Genomic DNA, 26151 nt, shown 5'->3' on the forward strand with positions numbered 1-26151 from the left:
ACACACACACACACACACACGGACACACACATATACACTTGTGAGATGAGAAGGACTTCATTTCACACACCATCAGTCAGACGTTCAGGGACCAGGAGGGCCACAGATAATCTGACCGCTCACTTAAACTACTGAAATTTTACATGTTGACTTGTGAGAATAAGTATTGAGATTTTGATAATCATTGCATATAAGATTCCTTGTTATATTGTGTATGTATGCTCTTAGCTTTAGTAACGGTTTATTATTGAGTGTTTTGTTTGGAGCGGTGACTTTTAGACAAGGCATCCAAAAGCCATGATCACTACTTGGAAAATGATTGGGATAAAACTCAACAAATATCTCTGATGGTCACAGTCTATTTTTATAAAAGGTGAAAGGTTCAGAAAAGTATTTCCATGGCCATATTTACAGAATGCCTGCAGGAACAATACATTTTCAATAAGAGTTGCTTTGTTGACTTCCAAAATAGCAAAGGGAACAAATCAAAAGAGTTCATATTCAGTTTCACCTCTAATGCTTTAATGACATGTCTTAGGGCTCTTCTTCCTGCAGTGCATTTCTCAGAGTTGCCACATTCTGAGATCTTAGCAATTTATTCAGAATAATTCAGCTATGAAAATTGAACCCACATTGAAAGAAACAACCGCTTTTCTTTGACCCTAAAGCCCTCAAAGGGCCCTTTGAAGAAGTTAGAACTAGCCAAAATATCCCCAAAACATTCTCACTCTCAAAATGTAAAACTCCCACAAAGACATTAATGAAAAGTCCACACACACACACACACACACACACACGCTACTTGCATGTCTCTTCATAAGTTTAACTTTACAAAATCTTTCAGCACAGGAGATTCAACCGTCGGCATGCTGAGATTGATGTGACTTGCGCACTTACTTCCCGTCACGTCTCATAACAGTACAGTGGAGTCTGTTGAGCTAAATCCATTTTAGGCGTGCACTGACGCACAGTGTCAGCCCACCTTTGGTTTGCTAGACATCTCCTTTCAGACTGTGACAGTCGCAGCCGCACAGCTGTGCAGAAACACATTTGAATACACTTTTAATACCTAAAACTGCATTTAAGACAGAATGCTGCCTCTAAAGGGTCACTAGACGTTGGCAAACTAACTAAATGGACAAGCAACTGTTTAGCTCAGGTTTATTAAGATACTGCTTTTGAGGTACCACTTTCTAACAGAGCCCCCTTTATAAATGGTTTATAAGCTGTAACTAATGCCTTTATTAGTTCATAAATAACTAATACTCTAAAGATCAGTTGTAAGATCAATTTGGGTTGTCCTGGCTGTTCCACTTTAATAAAGAGTTATTGGTTGTAACTAATATTTAATAATGTTTCATAAACCCTTTACTACCATTCAATATTATGGCTTATTAGAAAATATGAAAGTGGTAGGAATTTATGATTCCCAACATGTATAGCTGTTTTATTACCATACAGAAAGCATAAATACCACAACAAGTACCTAAAAAAGGTTTCTAATTGAAATTATTTATTAACCATTGCTAAAGCAATTAGTTGCTTCTCATGAACTCTTTTTATTACCTCTGCCAAGGAGGTTATGTTTCCAGTGCCAATTGTTTGTTCGCCTCTTAGCAGGATTATGAAAAAAACCACAACTGCGATTTCCATGACACTTGGTGGAAGGGTGTAGTATGGGCCAAGGACATTTCAGAGAGGATACGAACTTCACCAATGTGGGATTCAAGGCCAGCAGTAAAACTAATATTTTTTAGACTGAAACAACTGAAAGACATTTATTTTGTACCAGTATTAAATCTTTTTAAATGAATATTAAAATGTTGTTATATATAAAACACTCTCCAACAATGGCCAGGCGGTTTGTTAAGTTAAATGCCGTGAGTACTGTACCTTGGATACATGTAGTCATGTATACTGCATGCAGAAGTTTTTGGTTGCTCCCAGTTTTACTGCCAAGATGACCAATGCGAGGAAAGAGCCTTGAAGGCAACTACTGGCCATCTGCTGTCCCAACAGACATTCAGCTGCCACCTCCTCAATGTACACACACACACACAGCATGGCTTTTTTTAAACAATGCAATTCAATTTTCTTTATGATTTATTTGATGCATGTTTAAGGTATTTTGTTCCATCCTTTTATAATAAATAGGCTCATGTGCACACATAAAGTATGTTATGGAAACAGACTTTAATGCCAGAGGAAAAATAAGTGCACCTGGGTACACCTTGGACTCCGTAACCTCTGCTTCAGGCATGGATTATTAACACAGAACACTGAAAACGAGAAAACGGTGTTCACAGGCAGGCGAACATCCTTCTGAGTCAGGATCAGCCAGCGACTGTGGGCTGTATAGTCAAAGCGAAGACGGATTCTCATGTATTTTCATGATGCCTGAGCTGAATTGAATCTGATCCTGAGAGGGCACATTGGACACAGGCTGTCTGTGTGAGACTAGGCAAGAGGAAATAATGTGGACAAGAGGATCTCTGAGATATTTTAATGTTATTTTAGAGCAACAGAGCGTATGAATTGAATCATCTTTGACAAAAGAAAAAAATAAGAAAAACACTGATTTGCATGGGAAGGCTGAATTGTTGAAGCCCTGTTTTGCACAAATGTGGGCATAACAGATTCCAGTTTCATAGTGTTTTCTGCAATAGCTGCAGCGTTTATTTCACATTTCACTTTACTTTTAACTGCAAATGATTTTTTTGAGCAAGCAGGACTAGTGTTCAGGTGTAAGGAGCCCTGATAAATGATCCTTTAACCAAGGTTTTGTGCCACATGCTGATTTACTGACTAACATTCCAGGACAGCAGCTGCTACAGTAATCAAACAAACTGTAGATTTAATATGGGAGTGGCCCAGGATGACTACCCCACCAATAATAACAATAATAAGACAAAATAATAGAAACTTTTTTTTTAAAGAAAGAAACTGTGTCCTCTAGCATTGTGTGGATAAAGAAAATTTGTTACAATCCTTGAGAGGTACCGGTGAACAAATGCTGTGAGATCTGGTGTACTTTCATGTAATGTTTATATATATAATGTATAGTTATAGTAATGCCAATAAAAATGAAAAACACTTTCAAAGAGTTTCACTGTTTGTTTTTATCTACATCTTAAAACTTTACACTTAGAAAATCAGTTTTGGCAAGTGTAACTGTACTTCTTCCCATAAGCTAAATCTTTATTAATATTTTAGACCTCTGACATTTTATTGTAATACTGTAATTTTATTGTGACATAATATTTTGATCACAGTCCTCTCCCTTCTAGATCTGTTGTAGCTGACTGACCACCCTAGGATGTGTTCTGGATAACTGGATTACAATCCCAACAAACAAAAATCTTGACTTGAAAAAAGCATCCGAAGCTTTTGAATTTGAAATGACCAACAAATGAAAATAATTTTGATGCACATACTGTATGACAGTGGTGGAAAGTAAGTTACTAAGTGACATTTACTCAAATACTGCACAAAATTTGAACTTTTGAATTTGAATTGAATTTTTTTTAACTTTTAATAATTAAGTTTAATAATACAATAAAGAATGTACAAATAAATTATGTATTTAATAAATGAAATATTATCACAGGTGAAGATAATACTTTATTGATCCCTTGGTGTCTATAGTTATAGTATGTGTAATAAAAAATAGTACAGCCCCACTTTTACCAGCTGCAACATAAATGTACATATTAATGAATAATAATTATAATCCATGGAGCACCTTGGTATCTCAATAGTTACAGTTCATACCACAAACAAAGCTGCAACTGTCACTGGTTGGACTTTTCTTTTGTTGCATGACATACCACCATATCTCTGTACTGTATTATTAATATTATTATTTTCTTATTTTTGTACTTTATTTTAATGCTGATACTTTTGTACTTTTTACTGAAGGTTTTGAATGCTTTTAAATGTAACAGTATTTCCTCACTGCATTGCTGATTTTACTTAAAGATCTGAGTTCTTCTTCCATATCTGTTTATAGATCATATTTCCAGTCTTTATTCTAATGACTACAGATTTTGTCCTTCTGCCCTGATGACTCTTTCCTTAAATATAGAGCTTGAAAATCCTTTCAGTTGACAAGATAATCAAGCTGAGCAGCCATCCCAACAGCCCCCAAAACTGTTTTCTTATTTATGGAGGATCTTTGAAATGGGTTGGAATAACTAAATTAAGGCTAAAAATCCAGCCTAGCTCTGTATTCACACGTTCCCTTTTTATCATCCGGATTCAACATGTGTGTTTGTTGCTGTTGTTCCCTTCAGCCCCTCTACGTTTTTTTGTTCGTGTTTATCCTTGGGCTTGTCAGTGGGATGCATCTTAATTCTTTATTGTCTTGAATGCAAGCAGCATGAAAACAAGGTTATCACCGACAGAGCAGAGCTCTTTTTATGTAGTATAGCTGCTTTGGCAGACCTGTGCAGCCATGTTCAGCCAGCCAGATAAACTAACAGTGTGTCCTCAGGCAGCCCATGGGACAGTCACTGACCCAGCTAATATGGGTGAGTGCCCTCTGCGAGTACATATACAAATGCATTTATGCACAGACAGACATAAACACCAGCCTATATTTTCCAACATTGGTCTGACTGCAGCTCAAATGTACAATCTAGGATGATTTAATAAGCCAATGTCTCTTTGCTCTATTCTGGTTCTCCCTTACCTTCTGAACTCTCTGTACCAAAAATAATTTACGATATCTCCATAGTGCCTCGGTCCATTGTTTCCTGTACTCATATTTTAGTCTTTAGTAAGTTTGCTAGCTCAAGCATGAACTCCATCCCTAGCTCGGAGCCTCGAGCCACTGCCAATGGAACAAGGAAATATGTTTTATGTAAACAGTAATATAATGTCCTACTTTCTTGTTGAGTTTAACGATTCCCTCAGATGTTTACCCAGCCTTGAAAGAAAATACCTACTGAGTCATGTAGTGGTTTATGTTAATACAGATGCACCCAGATCTGTTTAATGCACAAGCTGCATTGAGTCTGGAGAGATCAAAGTCCCTGATGTTATATTTCACTTTCAAACTGAATCATATCCTCCCTAGAAGACATTACATTCAGGACATTACTTAGTTTACCAGCAGTACAACAAATTTGACCAAATTTTACCACTGAGTCTAAGGACACATAAAATGTTGCTAAAATTATAATTAGTAAAATTATTCTTTTAAAAACCAAACAAAAACATTCTTATCTCATACTACTTGTCAAGGATGACATAAATAAAGACAAGATTTGTGTTTATATTTAACAGTAATATGCCTATACATATTTAACATGAGCTGTAGAATAGTGTATCGTGCTTTACTATTATTATCATTAATGTGCATTTCTGAGTAACTGACAGTTAAAACAGTAATCAATAGTGAAGTTCAGTTCTGAAAATAACAGAAAATCCAGTTGCCAACATATAAATGATGTAAAATACTTTCATAAATTATACTGCTTTGTTTAACACGAAACAAAAAAGTGACAGGGTTCCAACTTTACATTTACAGTGACATGCACATTAATATTAATTCCTGTTCATGTTTTCCCTTGGCATGATGGAATGTTGTTTTCGCATGATGAACGAGGCATATTGTACAACTGCACGATTTCCACTTTCTCATGTTATTTTAGCATCTTAATAATAAGGAGTGGAGGATAAGAGGATGTGACAATCGTCATCATCGTCATCATGAACATGTGATGATGTTTTTTTTTCTTTTTTTTTTTCTTAGTCCTAATGGTGTTTTCAGCGTTTGCCCGCATTTCAAATTATTTATCACTCATGCAGCCCTCAAAGCCTGGAGCTCAGTCAGCACAGCTGGGGCCGAGGGACTCACATATAGATAGATACACACACATACAGAGATAATGTCTGAGGATGTAAGAAATGCCTATATAGCTGAAAAGCTCCTCAAATAAAGATCGCAGGTTCTCACTTCTCTGGGGTCTCATTATACTCATCTACACTTATCTGCAGCACATGAGAGTCCCTGGTCAATTGATTAATGGCCTCTTTTACTCTGTGCTCTGAAGAAGGGCAAAGATCAGGCTGATCCCCGAACGTACAGTACATCGTGTTATTATTCCAATCAAAACATCACAGAAAGATGGAGGGTATGCTGACAGTCAAGAAACAATGCTGTTACATATATAACATAGATGTATGTACTTTTATAGACTTAAGTCCTAGTCTACAGCTTAGTAAGTAATGCAGTCTAATGAAACAGCAATAAATCAGTTCTGTTTTTGCTGAAACTGTTGTAGAGAGGTGTTGATTTCATTTTAAATTGTTGTTGTTGAACTGTATTACATTATAGAGAGAGATGTTGTTATTAGTCAGCCTCCCCTCATAGTTACAGAGTCACCTGTCAGTGTGAGGCAATTCAATTCAACAGAACCACAAACTGCAGCCTCCAAAATGATCACCGAATCAACACCGTGTTGGAATAAACATCAAGCAAACATCTGAACATTACCACCTAACACACTAATTACTGAAGTGCATTTTTCTTATTTGCTACTGTGTAACCAGGACTACCCTCACGTATCTGTCATCATTTGGTAGATCAGACATGAATCTGACTTACATACTCGCAAATGCTGATCAAGTAGCAGCAGTCATATCTCTTGCCATTTTGACAGATTATTTCTCTCTTAAACATACATTTCCTAAATGTTTCACGTTCTAATTAAGACAAATTATCATTTTCATGGACTACACTAGAGGTAGTAGATGACAAATGTTCAGCAGGAGCTTCATGACCCTCATTAACACTCACCTCCGCCCCTCAGCTTTGCCTGTAATGATGCCTCAGTGGATCTCTATTAAGTTTCTCCAGTGGCACACACTCTGCTTTTTTTTTTAAGCATGATGGATGCGAAGAGAGGCAGCCACGAGCCAACTTTATTATGACCTGACACAGAAATAGAGGCTTGGCAGCTGAGTAGCTTATTGGCCTTGTGTGACAGTCTGTGCCATTAGATGCACAGCCAAACAAAACAGCATCCATTTATTCTCTCATTAATTACAGACCTGTGGGTCTTTGGGGCCCCAAGAGATGAGGATAAAAAAGACTCCAAGAGCTACCACTACTGTCCTGCCGTCATCCCTGTGAATGTCTGTTTGTTTTGGGACTGAACAGGATTAAGGTTAAAGCTGTTTTTACTGCACTGTGAGTGAGTCTGAGGTGTAAGAAATGGAGCCCACCACAACAACGGAGAGGCTGAGGAATAACAGAGGAAAGAGAAACAGCAAAGAGGTAAATTTCAGAAAATAATATTAATCAGAGAAACATTTCTTTATCCCTCATCTAGTTCCTACAAAAATACAGGTTGGTACACATTTTATCTCTATATTAGAGACTATATGACTATACTTCAATAAATTATCTGACATTTAATGAGTAATCCATTAGCAAAAGAAAAAAACATGAACTAATCTGAATATTTAATTACTTTCTCTCTAAACAAATATCTAAATTCCAAATGAAATGTATTTTTAATTGACGTAGACGTTCTTGTGTTGCACATTTTGAAGTTAACATGATGGTGATAACACAGTAAAGACTGTTTTGGAGGGACTGTTGCTGCTTAAACTTTTCTTTCCTTCGACAGGTCGGCCACAAAGTGGAGTACTTTGAAAACATGTAAAAAAATGTAATCGAGTAATTGTTGACAACATAAACATAATCCTATTATGTATTTTTCCAAGTGTAATCTAAGTAAGAAAGTTACTTATTTTTTGTAATCGGATTATGTAATTTTAATTTCATGTAACCCGTTACTACTTAAACCTGATTATATTAGACTGGGAGAAAAGACTAAAATAGAGTATTGTGTGTTTATAAATGAATGACATATACAACTTATACTCTTGTATTACATTTGACCACTGGAAAGTAACTACGTACATTTACCCAAGTACTGTACTTAAGAACAGGTGCTTTCAGATGATCACGCATAATAACAGGTTAAGATAAAATAAAAACATATTTATGTGGGAAATAACTGCAAATGATAAAGAAGTATAGATTAGGTTCAGTAGTGGAGACTGAAGAGAACATGGATGTTACCATGTGGTGCTTTGAGTGCTCTCATGACTGTGTCGATAGCGCCATCAGGTGGCTGAAAAGCGCCAAGACATAAAAATCAACCTAGTAATTCCTGTTTAGTTCGCGTTAACTGTTCACACTGCACATTTCTCTCTGTCTCCTTTAGGTGGTCCATTCTGTCAATGTGCTACCTGAATCGGCCCAATGTATGGTGGACCCTGACAACGTGCTTGGCATTGTGGGTATTGTGGGGACAGTTCTCAACCTGCTGGTGGTGGCGTTAGTGTATGTCTACACAGCTATCTGACAGGTCTACATGCAGACTGTATGGATGGATTTATGGTGATTCAGTTGAAACTTGTATGGGACGGACAGATGTATAAATGGGACATCGCCGAATTCATGGACTGATGGAAGGACAACCAGAAGGACCGCACAGCGTGCACTGAACACAGGAGTGTTGTAGCTATACAACATGCTAAGTCAAACCTGGAATTTTTTTTTTACAAATTGTATTGGAAATTGCAAAATCTACACAATCTATATTTGCAACAAATAAATTCTTTTGAATACTTCCAATTATTTCCACCTTTTCTTTCATTCATGTCAGAGTGACAGTCATGGGCTCTGGCTTATTACATCTCGGAAGACACTTTGCATTTTTAGATACCGTCTAACACATATAAAAACATTTAGCAAAGGTAGTTTGTATGATTAAGTTACATTTATTTTTACATTTTTAAACACACAGGAGAAAAAGCATGAGAAACTTTTACTGGTCTACCTTCATAGCGGACCAGAAAAAGGATGTGCCGCATAAAAAGAAGTGTACAGTTGTTTAAGGGATTGTGTTGAGTGTTATTAATATTTACAAAGAACTGCAGAAAAAAATTATCTAAAAACACGAGGACAGGGAATCCTGACAGATAAATACATATATAGTGTGACTCTTAAATACATGTATTTGTTCATATGCATAGGCATCTTTCCAGTTTGAATCCTACTCTGATAGAGATGGTAAAACATCAAAATGATATGTATATTTAAAAAAAAAACATGTTGATTTGTTTGTTTAAGGTACAGGAGCTGTAAAAGTCTTTGGATTATTAATGTTAATGTCAGGCAGTATTTGGCAGCTGGTGATGATGTCAATCTTCTCAGACACCGCCTTCAGGTCGTCCAGGATTAATCTGATGCTGTGGGAGGCATTGATGATGGCGCTCTGCGAAGTATTCAGCTGAGCTGTCGCACTGTGCACCTTTCACAAAAACAACCTCTGTCAAACAACTGCAGCCACCAAACTACTGAGGTGAAGGTCATCAAACCAAAGCTAACTGCTGTTACAAAATGCTTATTACAGGATTCTTGTTCAATTCAATTCACAAGACAAAGGAACCTGCTGTTACAAGTGACAAAGGTATTGCCACTTTACATGGACCTCTTCATGACTGGCATAAGATTTATAGTTTGCAAGGTTGATTTACAGCATCTTTTGCTGTATGCTGCATTTTTCGAAATGATTTATTTGTATAGTGTTAAATCTTTGAAGAAGAAGATAGAAGATATACTTTATTAATCCCTCGACGGGAAAATTATTATCTTCTATTTTATTTTTTACGTGCATTTTAACCTAGACACACACACATACTGTATGCAGTACAAGGGCATAGACATGCAAATGTGGAGAGAGATGGTGGAGTGATGGGCAGCCCCCCTGAGGAGCACCCAGCGAGCAGTTGGGGAGGGTCGGTGCCTTGCTCAAGGGCACCTCGGCAGTGCCCAGGAACTGGCACCTCTCCAGATACCAGTCCACCTTCCATATTTTTGGACTTGAACCGGCCACCCTCTGGTTCCCAAGCCAAGTCCCTATGGACTGAGCTACTGCCGCCCACTGGTGCTTAAATATTCTTATTAAGTAACACAGCAACACTAAGTGCAGCAGCCTCTGTAGTAATGGTGCAGCAGAAGAGCATGTCTTAATTTATATATTTGATAAGAAGTCAAACACAGTTTGCATACCTCTCTACTGGCACTGCCGTAAACCTGCCGTACGGTCAGTCCGACATCAGAATACAGCCGGTTGTTAGACTCCTGCAGCTTCTGTTGTAAAAGCGTCTCACCTGGACACAGAATTACACAGTGAAATAACTTCCAATTGATTGTTCACTTGTGTGATTGAAGCCATCTATGAAAAAATATTGATGCAACGTGGAGAAAAATAAAATACTGAAAGACTGAAAGGGATGAGAATAAACTACAATTAATGATCAAAGCTGGTCATTAATAATTGTAAATACCACTAGAAAACATATGATCTTAAGTAGGTATGATAAGCACAGGTTAACCTTTGACTGTACACTTACCAGAGCTTTCAACCACATCCCAAATGCATCACTTATTCAGCAAAGGAGCCATTCATAAAAAAAAAAGCTAATTGAAATATGTGTGTATCCTCACCGTGCGGCCTGTGTGTGGGGCTCAGCCTGTCTTCCACTATGGACTGGATGTCAGGATGGTCTCTAACCACGATCAGAGGAGGCAGGTCCCTCCTGAGGATCTGGGCGCTCTCCTGGCTCATCGCAGAGACTCGGTCCGCCTGTTCCTCATCGCCGCCCTCCTCGCTGTCTGTTTCAGATGCCTCCCCGGGAACCTGACAGCATCCAAAACCACAGACAAGGCAGATTATAGACTCATGACAAAGGCTGATGATAAACACACTTGTCTCTCTGTGTTACTTTCAAACACACACACACACACACACACACACACACAGAAGACAACCTTTGCTCCGGCTGTGGCAGTCTGGGGGGCAGACATGGAGGTGATGTAGACCTCATCATCAGAGTCAGTCTCAGAGGCCTCGCCCTGAACCACGATGTTATACCTGCTGGACATGCCTGCAGACACAAAACACAACAGGAAACGTCCTTAGCCGCACCGAAACAACTCTTAAGTGACAAAAGAGAACAGACAGTTAACTCCAGATAATTCAGCGAGACTCTATCATGTAAAACATGTTATAATAATGTTGAAATGCACAGTTAAAACCTGCAAACCTTCTCTGTGATGTCAATAACACAAATCACATGAGCAAGCACGGAAGTGGCTTGTTTACAGAGAACCAATCAGAACCGAGTGATAAGTCACGTGATGATGCGACGTTTCCATAAGACGTATGCAACGTAACCGAGAGTGCGTTCGCAATGATCACCGGCGTAAACCGGATCATAACGCGATTTATAATGTGTTTTTCCATATTATTACTCGAGAACAATATGTTTTATTGCAGAATGTATGTTTGATTTTTTTTCTCGCTTGTTTAGGATTATTTAACCCACTGTTACCGGGTGCTTTTTGTGTGTGTGTGTTATTCGAGGGATTCCCTCTAACGCCGCCTGCGTGACTCCTGAGGAGTACCCTGGCATAGACATCGAGCGACATCAAGGAGGGAGCTGCAGACTTGTGTTTACTCGCGTAGCCTCCAGATATTTGACAGGTACAGCGTGTTTAATTGTTCACTTTGATTTATATTAACGTCACGATATGTCGTGCATGCTCGCGTGACTTTGTCCTCGTTCTCTCTCTCATGTCGAGACATGAAAAAAAAACGAGTTATCACGACACTCGCTAGGCTAGCGGTGCTAACTATGTAGCTAGCGGACGTCACGATTATTGTGTTTATGATCCGATAACTCTGTTATTGTGCTCTTTAATCCACTGTGTGTGTGTGTGTGTGTGTGTGTGTCAGGAATGGCAGACGAGTCTCTGTTTGACTTTCTCCACATGGAGATCGTGTCCCACGTTTACAAGGAGCAGCAGTCCAGCAAAGGAGAGATGGACAACAAGGTGTGTCCAGTCATCATACTGTCCTGCATAAAGCTGGTCGATGTCACCACCAATTTCAGTCTGACTGCTTGACTTTCTTCTCTTCAGGACAGAGCTGTCTGTGTTTCTGTTCTGGAAAGCATGGGCTTCAGGGTGGGACAAGGACTTATTGAGAGGTAGGCGAGCCTGCACATGCTGTATGACAAACTGTATGTAAATACTCTATGACAAACTGTATGACAAACTGTACGTAAATACTGTATGACAAACTGTACGTAAATACTGTATGACAGACTGTACGTAAATACTGTATGACAGACTGTACGTAAATACTGTATGACAATACTATATGACAAACTGTATGTAAATACTGTATGACAATACTATATGACAAACTGTACGTAAATACTGTATGACAGACTGTACGTAAGTACTGTATGACAAACTGTACGTAAGTACTGTATGACAAACTGTACGTAAGTACTGTATGACAGACTGTATATAAATACTGTATGACAAACTGTATGTAAATACTGTATGACATGCATCTTCACGTGATCTACCTTTCTGTCTAGGCTGACCCGGGACTCTCCCAGCTTCAAGGATGAGTTGGATGTGATGAAGTTCGTCTGTAAAGACTTCTGGACAAAGGTGTTCAGAAGGCAGGTTGACAACCTCAGAACAAACCATCAGGTGAAATCAAAGTGGAGAGTAACAATTTGTTCAGTATTGCGCATTTAGACAGCTACGGTTATTTCTCTGGTGACAGATTCAGAGATATCTGCTCTCACAAAGCTCGTTCTTAGATTAGTTAGTCGTCCCACCAACATTATTTTAGATCTCTTTTGTGAAAATGTGACTTTATTTGTGTTTTATTACAGTTTATCTTAGACTCAACTTACAGACTTAAATTTCAAGGATTCAAGGAATTTTTATTGCAGCACATGTAAAACATGGGATGAAACGAAATTGGTTTCCCCTGGTCCCGGAGCAGCCCAATATAAAATATTATTTTAAAAAAAGAGAAAAAAAAATATAGAATATAAAAAATAAAAAGTTTCCTTTTAAATTACAGGACACGTTGTTGGTAAATTAATAAATGATAATATGCAAGAGTTTATTCAATGCTTGTTATGTTTCTAGTGTTTTAACTGTACATGCTTTTATTTTTTTTTTCGCCATAGGGTACTTATGTTCTGCAGGACAACAAGTTTTCTCTGCTGACTCAGCTCTCCAATGGAAAACAGTACCTAGATCAGGCTCCTAAGGTTTGTACACACTGGTTTCATCACTAGAAAGAGGGCGTTTGCTTTTTGGTATACAGCCAAAGAAATCTACATCCTGTCTCATTGTAGCTAAGATGAATTTGTTTGTCTGTGTTTCCTCTCAGTACCTCGCTTTTTCGTGCGGCGTGGTGAGAGGAGCTCTGTCTAACCTTGGTCTGGACAGTGTGGTGACAGCCGAGGTCTCTGTTATGCCATCCTGTAAGTACTATCAGAGTACCAATGAATGATTATCAGATAGTACCAATAGTAGCCAAACTATGTCAGTAGTTTGTCAGATTTATGAGGTATCATAATCTCAGTAATGTAACTTGCCATTAAAGTCCAAACAAACGGTTCACCTCTGCCTCATTCTGTCTTGCCAGGCAAGTTCCAGGTGGTGATTCAGAAGTTGTGATCTGATCCTCTCTGCAAACCCTGTGGCTGATGAACCGGGCCCTGTGAGGTTCTGTTAATCCTGAAGAGGAAACCATACTTCCTGTCCAACCACAGAGAGAATCAAACACCACCCTGATTTCCACCACTGGGTCGAACAGGAATAGCCAAATTTTGCTGACAACCAGGTAGCCTTGATTGGGCAAAGAAGGTTAGCCAGAGCTTACCTTTTACTTGGGGTACTCTGATGCAGATCAAGATTAGATTTATTCCTCCTGCTTCATGATTTTGATAGAGGTTATTTCATATTTCAGCAAAATATTGCATAAGGTTCTCAAGTTTTCACTAAATACGCATAGTCTGGCCTTGATTGATCCCACTAGGCCGAGCTTTATTTAAAAGAAAAAAAAAAGATTGTCAGTGGCTGTGAATACAATAATGTGAATGTATAGTAAATCATATAGTAATGTAATATTCTTTGTAGTGTGTTGCAATGTAGAGTCCCTAAATTGACACAGAGAAATAAGTGACAGTGAAAAATCAATTTAGGACATCGTTTCAAATGATATTTTTCAGGACTATCAACTGCCATCTCTTTTTAGCATCCATCCACATAACAGCCATCTGTCTTTGAAAATCATTACACCCGGCATATCAGATTCATTATTCAGTTCCTCTGTGGACACACTGAGCAGCTGTAACCTGCTCCTGGTGCTTTGCTCTGCCTTGTAGCAGATTGCCTTTAGGAGCTCTGTGTTTCATGTATGCTGGTGATTCAATTTAAATTTAAATCTACAATCAGTCATTAGAAGAGCTAATTATGTTATGTTTTTTTTTTTACACATTTGAAAGTGGAATAACATCTGCTTGATGTGGTAAGTTGACCACTCAAACTGGGTTTACATTATTATTTGTACCATGATGTACTTTTTTTTTTTTGTACAAAATTGATATGTAAACATGTAGTATTGAGGTTTTCCATAGCATATAGTATGCTGCAAATGTGAATTATGTTATGTAAAGCTTTGAAATAATTTCACATGGATTTCTGGGTTACATTTGTTATTGATGTCTTGCTTTGTTTAAAAGTCTCCTCAAACAGTTTAAAACTGTGAGGCCGTACACATGTGCTGTCTGTTTTTATTTATTTACTCCTCTAAACCAAACATTTTCTTTAAATGGAATAATAATGTCATGACGAAAACAAGGCCCGATGAACACACGGGTCAACACGAGAAGGGACTTCACCTCTGGCAGATGCTGTTGTCTCTTTGTGCCACTAGAGGGAAACGGAAAGCTGTTGTTTTTTTTAACATCTGAAGTCCAGTTCTACCTCTCAAACCTTTTTGATGCACTCTCAGTGTTTGTCTGGGGCAAAGGAGAACTCGTACTTGAACAAACCCGGCTGTACAGTGCCATGAAAAAAAAAAAAACACTTGTGTATTTATTTACCAGATGTTTTATGCAACAAAATAATCCTTAGCGATGAAGTACCTTTTTTTGGGGGGGAATATTTTGAGCCATCACAATTTCTTCAGTTGAATCTTCAGATATATGAGCAATATAATTCATCTGTGATAACACAAGATGTGTATAAACCACTCTATTTTCCATTCATAACTTTAAAATTAATAAGTGAACAGTTCAGTTGTAATGTTACCTTATCTTTTCTTTTCTTCTTTTATTTCAACAACACATTTCACTGTGTGCACTAGCATCAACTGCAGGTTCATTTCCCACCATCCCTGCTTAAGTTATTAATATTTCTTTCATGTTGCTGATCCATATCATGAGCTTGGTATTACTGTACCTCTCAGATCAGTATCAAAGATTTGTCCATGCAGGCGTTAACTATAATTCATGTAAACCTCGGTCAGCCTGAGTTAAATCCGTCATCAGATTTGGTACAATAATTTACACTTCAGATATTAACTTTCTGGATTTTCATTACATTTTGGTATGGCACCAGTTGATGGATTATGGTGCTTACTTTGCTTTTATTTCTGTCCCTGCTCTATAATAAGTACCACTGACTGTGTTCCAGTGTTCCACTGCCATCAGTGTAATAGTTTTACACAATAAAGGTCCTCACATGTAACTTAATCTGTATGTGCTCCCTGTGTGTTTCTCAGTGTGCTCTGAAAAACATATCAAATGGATGCTACCTCCCTGCTGTGATAACTGTCTATATTAGACACAACATGGATGTCGGAGAAATCCCCAGTCTTAGTATTTCATATCATGGCTGTAAAAAAGAACGAGCCAACTAGCAGCTGTGCAGGAAATCTTGCCATCAGTTTGGCTTAAGTACTCACACTGAGTTAAGTTATTTTATAATTTGATTTAGATGTTTTTCACTCCTGCAAAAGCACTTGGGTAGTAAAGTATGTGCTGAGTCTTCTACATCTCTTCATCAGCACATCTGTTTAGACGCTCTTTAGAGGTTTTCCACCAACACTGAAACAAAAGCCACCCAATTATGTTTGTTCACAAACCCCACTGTGAAGCACAAAATAAATAGTTGCCATAAAATAGTGGGAGGAGAGAAAGAGACTGCATCTTAAAGAGGCACTCCACTAAACAGTTGTAAAATGGCTTCTGTGGCAGCTCTCGAGGGAGAATTAAAAAAGCCTAAACTGCCTATTTTGGCATGGGTTTGGAGGCCTGCTGAACAAATCGTCAATATGTTTGTTTGTTTTTTAAGGAAAGATCTAATATAAGAGTTCCCGTTGATTGACAAGTGTAGATCCAGTGTTTTTGGAGCTTGATCTAAGATATCTCGTCTTCTGCTGCCTCCGTTGTGATTATTAAAAAATAAATAAAAATCAATCTCATGCAAGTGCAATACAACATTTCTGGTGTACCCCTTTAATATATTCTCAATCCCTTTGTAGAAAGTTCTGGGTTGACACTCAAAGTGGGTTATGTCCTTACTTCAGTATAGAGGCCCTCGAGACAAGGGTTCTCGAATGAGCTTAAGAGTTCAAGAAAAGTTAAATAAGTTGCCTGGTTTAAGTAGACTGCCGCTCTACTCTAATACTGCTGATCTGCATGGTGTGTCGTGTTTGTTGTTTGGAACATCTGTACTGTAACTGTATAGAGATGTTGTGAGAGAAGAAAACAGTTGGCGTCTGTGTAAATGTGCAGCACCTGACTATAGCCCGCTATTTTGCCCATTTGTTGCAACCCATTTAACACTTTGCACAAATCCTCTCTGAGAAATCTGAAGGAGGGATTATAGAAAGCCTGGGAGGGGGCAGAGTTGTAGAAAGTTGGTGGAGGAGGAGAGGGTGAGATTGAGAGAGTGGGCAGGAGGAAAATGAGATGGAGAGAATGAAGAGTCTCTACAGGAGGCTGGAGGGAAATGACAAGAGAATTAGTATATTAGTGTTGGGGGGGCGGAGAGGAAGTCGTGTAGGAGAAGAGAAAGAAAGAGGAAAGGGTGAGGATGCGAGAAACATCTCAAAAACAGTTTGAATTGAGGGAATCTGGACAGTGAAGTTGAGATATGATGGTGAGAGTTCAGCAACAGCTGTCTTGTGCTGCTCTCTTAACAAGGCTTTCGCTCCACCCTGCATCACAATATCACCCATTCACTCACAAAGAGGAACAGTGAATGGAGAGAGGGAGGAGAGCAAAGGAGGAGGAGGAGGAGGAGGAGGAGGAGGGGATTTTCAGGGGCAAGAAGAAAGAAATAAGGTGTTGGGGGTCTGCAAGTAAAACCAGCATTCATTCTCTCAAATTGACGACTTGTTAGAATTCAGTTACACTGTCCACACAGACCGGCTGAAGTCTTTTGTAATGTGAGAAGTTGACAGAGACTATTGATCCAGTGTTCCTGAGGGCACCTCACTTCAGTCCAATTTGAAATGCAGTTTCAAATCATTGCTGAACCATGATAATTTGGCAGAAGGCGCAAAATTAAATTCATGTTTAGGAGCAAACTGATCAATCTGTAAAACATCCAAAACATCCCCTAAGAATCAATATTTTGATGCTATCAATGAAATATGCTGTAGCTAGATATTTATAATTATTTCATATTTCATTCTGTTTGCTGTGCTAGCCTTAGTCAACAAGTGGGAATATTTTTTTTATGAAAGCATTGACTAATATTAATAATTTCAATCTTAAATGTAACTATTTGTATTCATTGTCAGGTTAACTGGCAGAAGTGTACACATTAAGCAGTAACACAGCTAACTCGCAACTAGATATCTTAGGCTGTGCCATGCTACCTTAGTCAACAAGCGATTACATGTCATTATGAAAGCTTTGACTAATTGACTTGTTACTTATTTGATTGTTTTTATTATAAACTAAAACATTAAGCCTCAGAGGGCCTCAGAGCATCCTGCCAAATCTACAGAAGACCAAGTTGCTGTATTTAACAACCTGTATGATCTCACAGGATGCTGCCCACTTTCATCCTCTCAAATTGCCCCACTTCTTTATCTCACCGCTTCTTTTCTGCCCCCGCTATTACCTCCCCCCCACCCCTCCCTGCCTACTTATTCAGCTTCCTCCACTCATGCATAGTAAGAGTGCGATTCTCTGTCTCACACACACAAACACAAACTTTGTCTCTTGGGGCCATATGTTGACCCGTGGTGGACCTGAATACAGCCATCTGCCTGCCTTTCCTATGTCCCACAGGGCAAGAGTGTGGGAGAATGTCTTTCAGGCACAATACAGCACACACACACACAGAAACCATACAAGCACACACATGCCTTTAACCCCTTCACAGCAACTAATCACTCCCAGACAGCCAGGCCATCTCATGTTAACGGTGACAAGATAATAGCTCTTGTGTGTGCATGAAATAGAGATTCCTGCATGCATCTTTGAGTCTGTTTTTCATTGTGGGACACTGTGAATGCTGGAAAAAAAACACACTTCTTACCACCATCATGAGTTTTTTTTTTTTAAGTAATGATGACAAAATCCCCTCTTAGTCTTCACTAACGTAATGTTGTTGAAGTAAGATATGCTGAAAAGTTGTTTTAATAACCAATCAGTCCTGATTTAACTTTTACATGTGTGCGATGAGTACAAAAGAAGTTGTGTGCTTTAACCTGCTACTGCCACAGTTACAGCAGATTAAACTACTACACAGCTGCTACACAGAGTGTAGAAGGTGGGGCGATGAAGGAGGGGGGGGGAGATGTAATTGAAGGAAAGAAGAGGAACAAAGTCAGGGGAGGAAGGATGGAATCAGTGGAGGCAGTGAGGGAGAAGGGAAATGGGTGGGAGTTTAGGATTGGTCAGATTAAACCCCAAACAAAAGACTTCTTATCTCCACATGAAATCTCAATGGCATGACTACACACTCACTAACACACACACACACACACACTCTAGTATTTTGCTGTACTACAGCAGACTGACTGTAGCAGAAAAACACAACAATACTTGCTTGAAACAGTCTCTAAAACTTACTCTGTAAAGGCAATTTCAGAAGTTTACATTTTCCTAATTCTTTATACTTGGTTTATTCAGTGGAATAATAATAATAATAAAAAAAGTAAATGCCTTTCTGAATTAATCAGCAAGACTGGTCTATAAGTACATTTTTCAAGCTGAGGCTGCACCACACAATAAATGTATGAATCATTTCCTGCTACCTATAAGGTGCAGGTCCACTGTTGTGTTTCACTGTTGTTTAGTGTAACCTGTGGATGAAAACAAAGGTTTGCAATCTCCGATTAATCATGATAGCCTTATAATAGATCATTTAAATGATATAATCACACTAGATGAATGTTTAAAAAGTTCTATATTCTACAGCATAAAGCATATTTTTAATTTCTTCCCAGTATTAAGTTATTTTATGACTTATTTTTACTTTAGGATGGCATGGTGGTGCACTGTTGCCCCAAAGGTACTCCGGCTTCGTCCCACAGTCTAAAGACATAAACTTAAGTTAATTGGTGACTCTAAATTGGCCGTAGGTGTAAATGTAAGCACGAAGGGTTGTTATCCCGATTAGGATAAGTAGTTATTGATTTATTATACTGATTAAATTTTTACTTTTATGGATTAAGAAGATTGTGGTCCCTCTGCAACAAAAAAGCCTTAAGATAAGACTTAAACTTTGCAGAAATCTTTCATTTTCACTGTGTGCCATCTTAATTTACTCTGAGCCAGTGACATACATACTGATACTTACACATCTGAACAAATTACCCCAAAATTTCTAAAAGCGACCTTGTAGTAGCAGAGATGTACTTCATTTTGGGTTAGAGGCCTATAAAAAAAGAGGCTGGGGAGGTTAAAGACAACAATTATTGTCTGGGAAAACATCACAACTCATCTATGATCGACTTCAGAGTGAATTCATAGTTCATCACTTTTGACACTGTGTGTAGAACACAGCTAACCTCAACACTACAGGGCTCACCGGGGGAAATGTGATCTACAATGAAAATGACAGTTCACTGGTTTCCTGCTTGCTTGCTTCCTTCCTCCCTCCGTGTACCTTGCATCTAAAACGTCACAAATGTGTCGACACGCTTTGAAATATACTACAGCCAGCAAAATGAATTCAACAAAGCACAAAGTTCAAGGAAACGTACACACGCGTCCCGTAACTTCAGCCTTGTTGCATCAGCACAACACAGGGTTTCTGAGCAGAGGTGTCAAACATGCTTGTAGAGATTTTTTTAAAGTAACACAAATTAAAACAGTTTAAAAAAAAAAACAAAACTTTATTTCCAGTACAAAAAAGCAAACCCAAATATATTAAACTTGATACAAGCATTAACAACTCAAAATCCTCTATAAATACGTTAAAATAAATTAAAGAAATTAATTTACTAAAGATCATTCACCTTTAACACTAAACAGGCCTCAAACATGTTGATGAAAAGGCGATTTTAAATAGACCAGTAACAGAACCGTGTCTGTTCTCCTAACAAACTACATCATTAAAGACACAAAACAGCCAAGTAAAAAGTCTATAACACTAAGCATACATACGCTAAACCCTACAGAACGCTGGATCTAAGCTCGGCAAGGCAACAGACCTGGCTGCAAAGTTTGACGCGTGACCAGGACGCTACACATTCATAACAGTATAAAGTCATAACAGGAAGAATTAATACTGAATGAGAAGGAGAGATGAAATGTGGTGAGTGGGGGGTGAGTCACAAAAACATGAATATTTATCAAAAAACCTAACGCCAGTGCTGCCTGTGGACATGGGAGAGGGGGAAAAAACCCGCTACTGGGAATGTATAAGATCATCTAAAATACACGTTAGCAGCACAAAGATTTTAGGAAACACGCCGGAGGTAAAACAGGTCTTTCACAAAAAAAAAATGTCGGACAAGACTTGATTAAACTCAAGCCATGCTCACGTTTACACAAAATAAGATGCAGAGTGATCTCATCTCACTTTGGTCCATCTTTGATTCTCACTATTGGATTTGTGGTGGTGATGAAAATCCCAATGTTCCAGATATGTTGTGAACAAAAGATTTGAAAAAGAATGATTGAACACATTTGGCTTTTCTTTCTTTCTTTCTTTTTTTTGGTTTGTTGAGATTTTGTTAAGTTCAAGCCATGTTCCTCCACCTTAAATTTGGTCATTTGGTGTTTTACTCACGGCATTTGTAGTTGTCTTACTAACAGAGAGAACTGTACTCACACTAGCTTACTTGATGGGGGGAGGGGAAAAAAAAAAAAAGGACTCCCACCCTTCCTCACATCTCTCCAAACAAACCAGCAAATTTCATTTCAACACTGTAACACGGCCTGTTTAAATAACACTGCAGGCACTTTAGTTGTTTAAAAAAAACGTAACATTCAGCTTCAAGGCCAGTGATCTAAACATAACTTCAGACAGTACAGTTATGAGGGGGACAAAAAAAAACAAAACAATCTCACCAGCTTATAAACACAATACTGTGTACAGTTAATGGAGAAACAATAAGTCAAGTCACAGTGTGTGCCTGTGCCGCCGTAATCAAAACGTTTGGGCTACAAAACAGACGTCTTTGGCTTCGTCACATTCTTTAGATCGCTTGGAAGATGTTGGAAAAATAATAAAACGCTGCGGTTAGACTCAACAACAGGTGGCACTGCTCGGCCGGTCACACTGTGATTACAATATCTTCGTCGCAGTTTGCCGTTTCAGCATACTATTTGTGATAAAGCATCAAACGCTTGCAGCACGGTTAAACTCTTGATATGTACTCTGTTACGGCAGCAACATACTTTATATTTTCAGTGACATAAAGCTAACAAGTGAATCTCTGAGCGTCAGTAAGTTGAGTCTTTGTTTCCTTTGATGCCACACGGGTGCAAGGAATGTCTGAGGTCTCAGTCCAGTGGCTGTGTGTGGTACATGTGCATTTATAGGGGTCAAGTGTGTGCTCGCGCGTGGATATGTATGTACTGCATATACTGTGTCTCAGCAGAGTATTCGGGGTCTGCATGTCTGTGTCTGAATGTGTATGTTCGTGTAGCCTAAAGGCAGAACCCAGTAGCATCCTCAGGAACAGAGAGCTGACTGAACACCGCCAGACGTCTGCCGTTGGCGTCGTTGATGCCCCCGCAGCATTCAGAGCCGCTGAGCGAGCTCGCAGAGCTGCTTCCATCCTGGTCCTGGTCTGACAGGGAGGTGTAGGACAGAGATCGGGCACCAAGTGGCCCTGAAAAGACTCCAGAAGCGCCGGGACTCTGCCTCAGGGAAGGGGAGGCAGTTGGAGAACGCCCACATGGGGAGCAGCCGGAGTCTGGGGAAGGCAGGAATGGAGAGCGGGGATCGGCTGTGGTGGCCTGGCCGATGGGGGGCTGGTACTGGGCAGGGGACGCCTCGAAGGCAGAGTCCATCTCCAGGAAGGCATGAGAAAGGAGGTCGGTAATGTCGGCGCAAGAAGGAGGGGAGGCCGATGGAGCTCGTGTGAAAGAAGCAGTGGCAGGAAGAGCAGGAGCAGCAGGCTGCTGAGGGGCAGAGGGAAACCCAGCAAAGCTGAAGCTTTGTCTGACAAGTGGTGGTCTGTGCGAGCGGGAGAAGACGGGCGGCTGCTGGGGAATGCTTGAGGAGGAGGAGGAAGATGAGGAGGAGGAACGAGAGATGGAGTGTTTCTTCTCCTCCTCGTTGTTGTGCACAAAGTGGCACCTGATCCCATATGGACAGAAGCCGATGGTGTGAAACGTACGGCACGGCTCGGTTTTGTATTTCGGATGTCTGCTGAGATCCCGCAGCTCTTCGGCCCCGTGTGCAAACTGGCACTTCCCGCCATATTTGCAGAGGCCGCTCTCAGTGAAAGATCGACACAGTTCAGTCTTATAGCGCGACGAGCTGGACGAGGAGGAGCTAGTGTTTAGTGCGGTGGGGCTGAGGTCACTTTGGGAGTGCTTCATGTCAGTCCCGGGCCATTCTAGATTTGCTGCTGTGGCACTGCTGGTCTCTACCATGCTGATGGAACGTTGGCCAAGGAAGCCCGACTTTCCCCATTGGGTGGGATTAGCAAGCTGGGAGGGCAGAGGGCTTTCTGACTGCTGCCCCCATTGGCTAGAGGTCAGAAATACACTGTCTGGAGGATCAGCTGCGAGGCAGGAGAGAGACGAGAGGGAAAACGATGAGTTGCTTCGCGGCTGACCGATGTAACCTGGTGTTCTCATCGCCAGACTGAGGGATGGTAGCGGTCTGCTCTGCTCCGTCAAGTCGAGATTCAATAACTGCTGTAAAAAAAAAGAAAAAAAGAAAACAACATTAGCTGATAAATTCTCTATTTAAAATCAAGCAGGAAACTTCTCGGTTTCTTTGTCCATCGATAATTGTAAATGTTTTGACATTTCACGTGGAAACTACTGCACAGTGAAAGAACAGCTGTGCTATTGATCAACAATCACAAGGACGTGAAAACAGGATCAGGCGCTATAGTGAAGATGTGTGTGGGGTCTGCTGAGGATGTGTCTGTTTGTGCTGCATGTCAGTGCCGTGAAAGAATCATGACATAACCTTTTATTTCACCGATTGACCGGCTTGATCGATGCCGGCGCTCGCTCACTCTCATTTACTGTCTACGTCTCTCTACCTCTCTGTCAAACCATGGGACACCAAACTAAAGAGGAAACTTTTTCGCATCGCTATTTCGCAGATCGTAAGTCTGTGACACATGCGCACAGATTTTAGAAGCTGGGTCCATGAGATAAAGCCAGAGCAGAACAGGTAGAGTACAAAAGTTCACCTGGCATTTAGTGACGTTTAAGGCCGGACGGTGGAGGGTTTGCCCGATCTGAGAGTCTGATTGGCGGCCATGGTGTGATGTCGGACTGCGTATTTTTGTTGAATCCACTGCAATTTTTTGCCAGACAACCCTGCAGCCTACACCGCCACAGCTAAAACAAACTAATATATGAATGAAAAACCTGCGTTGGATCCTGATCCTGATGATCCGAGTGTGTCCAAACAAACAAAAACTATAGTAGGCTAGATTAACTTCATTATCCGACATGTGAGCAGACTATTTCTTTAAAATATGAAGTTAAAAAAAAGCACAAACTAATTTTAAATTAGCATATACGCTGAACTATTCATGTGCGATGACATACAGGTACAAAAAACAAATTTCTGTCAAATATTTGCTCTTGTGTTGTGACTTTCTCGGTTTGTTTGTCGCGTAATACAGACACTACTACAAACTTGGCAGCGCCTCAGTGAAGCAGTCATATGACTAATGTGAGTCACCAATGTTTCTAAAGAACGGTTTGTCTCATTCCCACAACAAAAATCAAAAATGAAAGCAAACTTCAGACACAGAGAAGACGCACTGTGACACAATGTTCTTCAGTGTAACAAACTTTTACTCTGCTGTTTGTACTTAAAACCCAGATGTGCTTACCTAGATGGCAGACTACAGGTATAAAGATTGAAGTGACAATAATAATTACATATGACTGCATTTCACGCATAAACCCTAAAAAAAAAGTAGTTTTTAAATGTGCACTTAAAAAGATTTAGCCTGGCACTCATGCCTGCATCTCTTATTGTAATGCAAATAAGCAAGTGCAAGCTTAACGTTACAATAAATGGCTAAGCAGTGACTCACAGTTACTTTTAAGTGACTTACTGGCATCCAGTGAATTAAAACACTCTCATGCCACTAAAGCAGCTTCAATGTTACCCTGAACTGTCGACTTTTACCGGTTTGAAGCGTGTAAACCTGAACCACGACGGTGTTTTGTTAATGAGTTACCGTAATTACTAACTATATGCGAACAAAAAAAAGAAAAACTAGCTACCAAAGTTAGCAACTTAGTTTAATACGGGCCCGTGTTTGCGATGAATCTCAACAACTCCCTGACAAGTTCAGGCTAACTTTGAGAACAAATAAAAACAGACAAAAACTCGACGAAACATAAGGCAGAAGTCAATACTAACATGGTTAACAACACTATCCGCTAAACAAGCGAAGAAAGCGCAAACAGCGTAAAGTTAGCAGCGTGGCTAGCGAGCTAACGCCGAGCCCCCTCCTCCTCCTGACCTAGCTCAACTTTAGCTCCGCTCAACTTTCTTTTTGCTCTTTTTTCGTTTTTACCTTGCACATCATCTCTTCCAGGTCCGAAAACTGGCTGAGGGGGTAAGAAGGCATGTTGGCTGACTTATCAAAAAGCTTCGTCCCGGTCACGTCTGCCCCCGCAGTGATAGACGTGGGTAGTAGTGGCATGAGTTTGGGGCAGAAAGTTTCGCAGGTCTTGTGCTAAACAAACCCCAGAGCCAGCCCACGTGTGGATTTAAAACCTAACACTGCTGCTGGCCACTCCCACGCCTCTGTCAATCAGCCCGGAGTTTGCACGCAGCGAAGAGGCTATGAAGAAAAGACAAGTCAAAAAAAGTGAAGAAGCATGTGACGTTTTATCCTAACAACTTTTTAAACACATTAAAGTCTCTTTGCATAGTAGCAGCCCTGTGTTTTGCCGTCTTTATTTGTAAAATGTGTAGCCTGAATTTGCTTAAGTGACAGTTGCAAGTCGATATTTAACTTTTACACCATTGTTTTAAATCAGTGTGCCCTAAGCTGCTGCTAAAGGTGACCTAATAAATTAATGCAAGTTAATGGGTAATTCACCTAATTAACACTATGAGTGTTGTCAAACATACAGAAATATAATATTCTGCTTTTTCTGAGTTTGTTTAATAACTAGAGCTCGAATACTGATACCAATACAAGGAAGGTAACATTTCTGATATATCAGTATTGATTCCAATATTTATATCCCTCAAATGTGGTTATCAACCACTTGTTGACAAAGATATGTAATGGAGGCAGGATATTTTACAGTTTATTGCCTAAAATGACACATTTGAAACAGTAAACTTCACTGGGATTTGAATAATTATAAATAACTATACATAAAAAAACACAAATATCACAAAGTTAATAGATTTTAAAAGTGTTTTTATGCTTTGTGTTCTGTAAAGTTTTCATATCGCACCACATCGCACAACATACACTTTGATATCTGTAAAAGATCAATATAGACCGATAAAATCAGCATACCAATATATTACATGACATTACTCTGTATACAATTTAGTGGTTTGAATGCTTTTACATCTGAGAAGTGCAGGCTTTGTGA

At 39.5% G+C, this 26151-nt stretch overlaps 3 protein-coding genes across 5 annotated transcripts; 1 reads left to right on the top strand and 2 right to left on the bottom strand.

Moving 5' to 3' along the window:
- Positions 1 to 8783: 8783 nt before the first annotated feature.
- bloc1s3 (biogenesis of lysosomal organelles complex-1, subunit 3) lies at positions 8784 to 11239 on the bottom strand. 2 transcript variants are annotated; one of them, XM_010742799.3, is made up of 5 exons: positions 11131 to 11239; positions 10856 to 10971; positions 10532 to 10724; positions 10094 to 10194; positions 8784 to 9332 (listed from the first exon to the last, which is right to left on the bottom strand). In XM_010742799.3, exons 2-5 carry the CDS (start codon positions 10967 to 10969, stop codon positions 9147 to 9149), a joined length of 594 nt encoding a protein of 197 aa, XP_010741101.2. In that variant the 5' UTR covers positions 10970 to 10971; positions 11131 to 11239; the 3' UTR covers positions 8784 to 9146. The 2 variants fall into 2 exon arrangements, with proteins under 2 accessions (XP_010741101.2, XP_019130193.1); XM_019274648.2 differs by having other exon boundaries at positions 11114 to 11172.
- A 159-nt stretch (positions 11240 to 11398) lies between these two features.
- Positions 11399 to 15660, top strand: trappc6bl (trafficking protein particle complex subunit 6B, like). Its single transcript, XM_010742798.3, has 7 exons — positions 11399 to 11570; positions 11823 to 11920; positions 12008 to 12075; positions 12475 to 12592; positions 13084 to 13167; positions 13290 to 13383; positions 13548 to 15660. The coding sequence occupies exons 2-7, from the start codon at positions 11825 to 11827 to the stop codon at positions 13577 to 13579; spliced, it is 492 nt and encodes a 163-aa protein (XP_010741100.1). The 5' UTR covers positions 11399 to 11570; positions 11823 to 11824; the 3' UTR covers positions 13580 to 15660.
- Positions 15661 to 20249: 4589 nt separating this feature from the next.
- Positions 20250 to 25362, bottom strand: zgc:114130 (mRNA decay activator protein ZFP36L1). Of its 2 annotated transcripts, none has more exons than XM_027280658.1 (2): positions 25110 to 25362; positions 20250 to 23247 (listed from the first exon to the last, which is right to left on the bottom strand). In XM_027280658.1, the coding sequence occupies exons 1-2, from the start codon at positions 25236 to 25238 to the stop codon at positions 22030 to 22032; spliced, it is 1347 nt and encodes a 448-aa protein (XP_027136459.1). In that variant the 5' UTR covers positions 25239 to 25362; the 3' UTR covers positions 20250 to 22029. The 2 variants fall into 2 exon arrangements, with proteins under 2 accessions (XP_027136459.1, XP_010741125.3); XM_010742823.3 differs by having other exon boundaries at positions 20250 to 23250; positions 25110 to 25360.
- Positions 25363 to 26151: the final 789 nt, after the last annotated feature.

The sequence above is a fragment of the Larimichthys crocea genome, chromosome VII (genome assembly GCF_000972845.2).
Source record: "Larimichthys crocea isolate SSNF chromosome VII, L_crocea_2.0, whole genome shotgun sequence".
Classification (NCBI taxonomy): Eukaryota; Metazoa; Chordata; class Actinopteri; family Sciaenidae; genus Larimichthys; species Larimichthys crocea.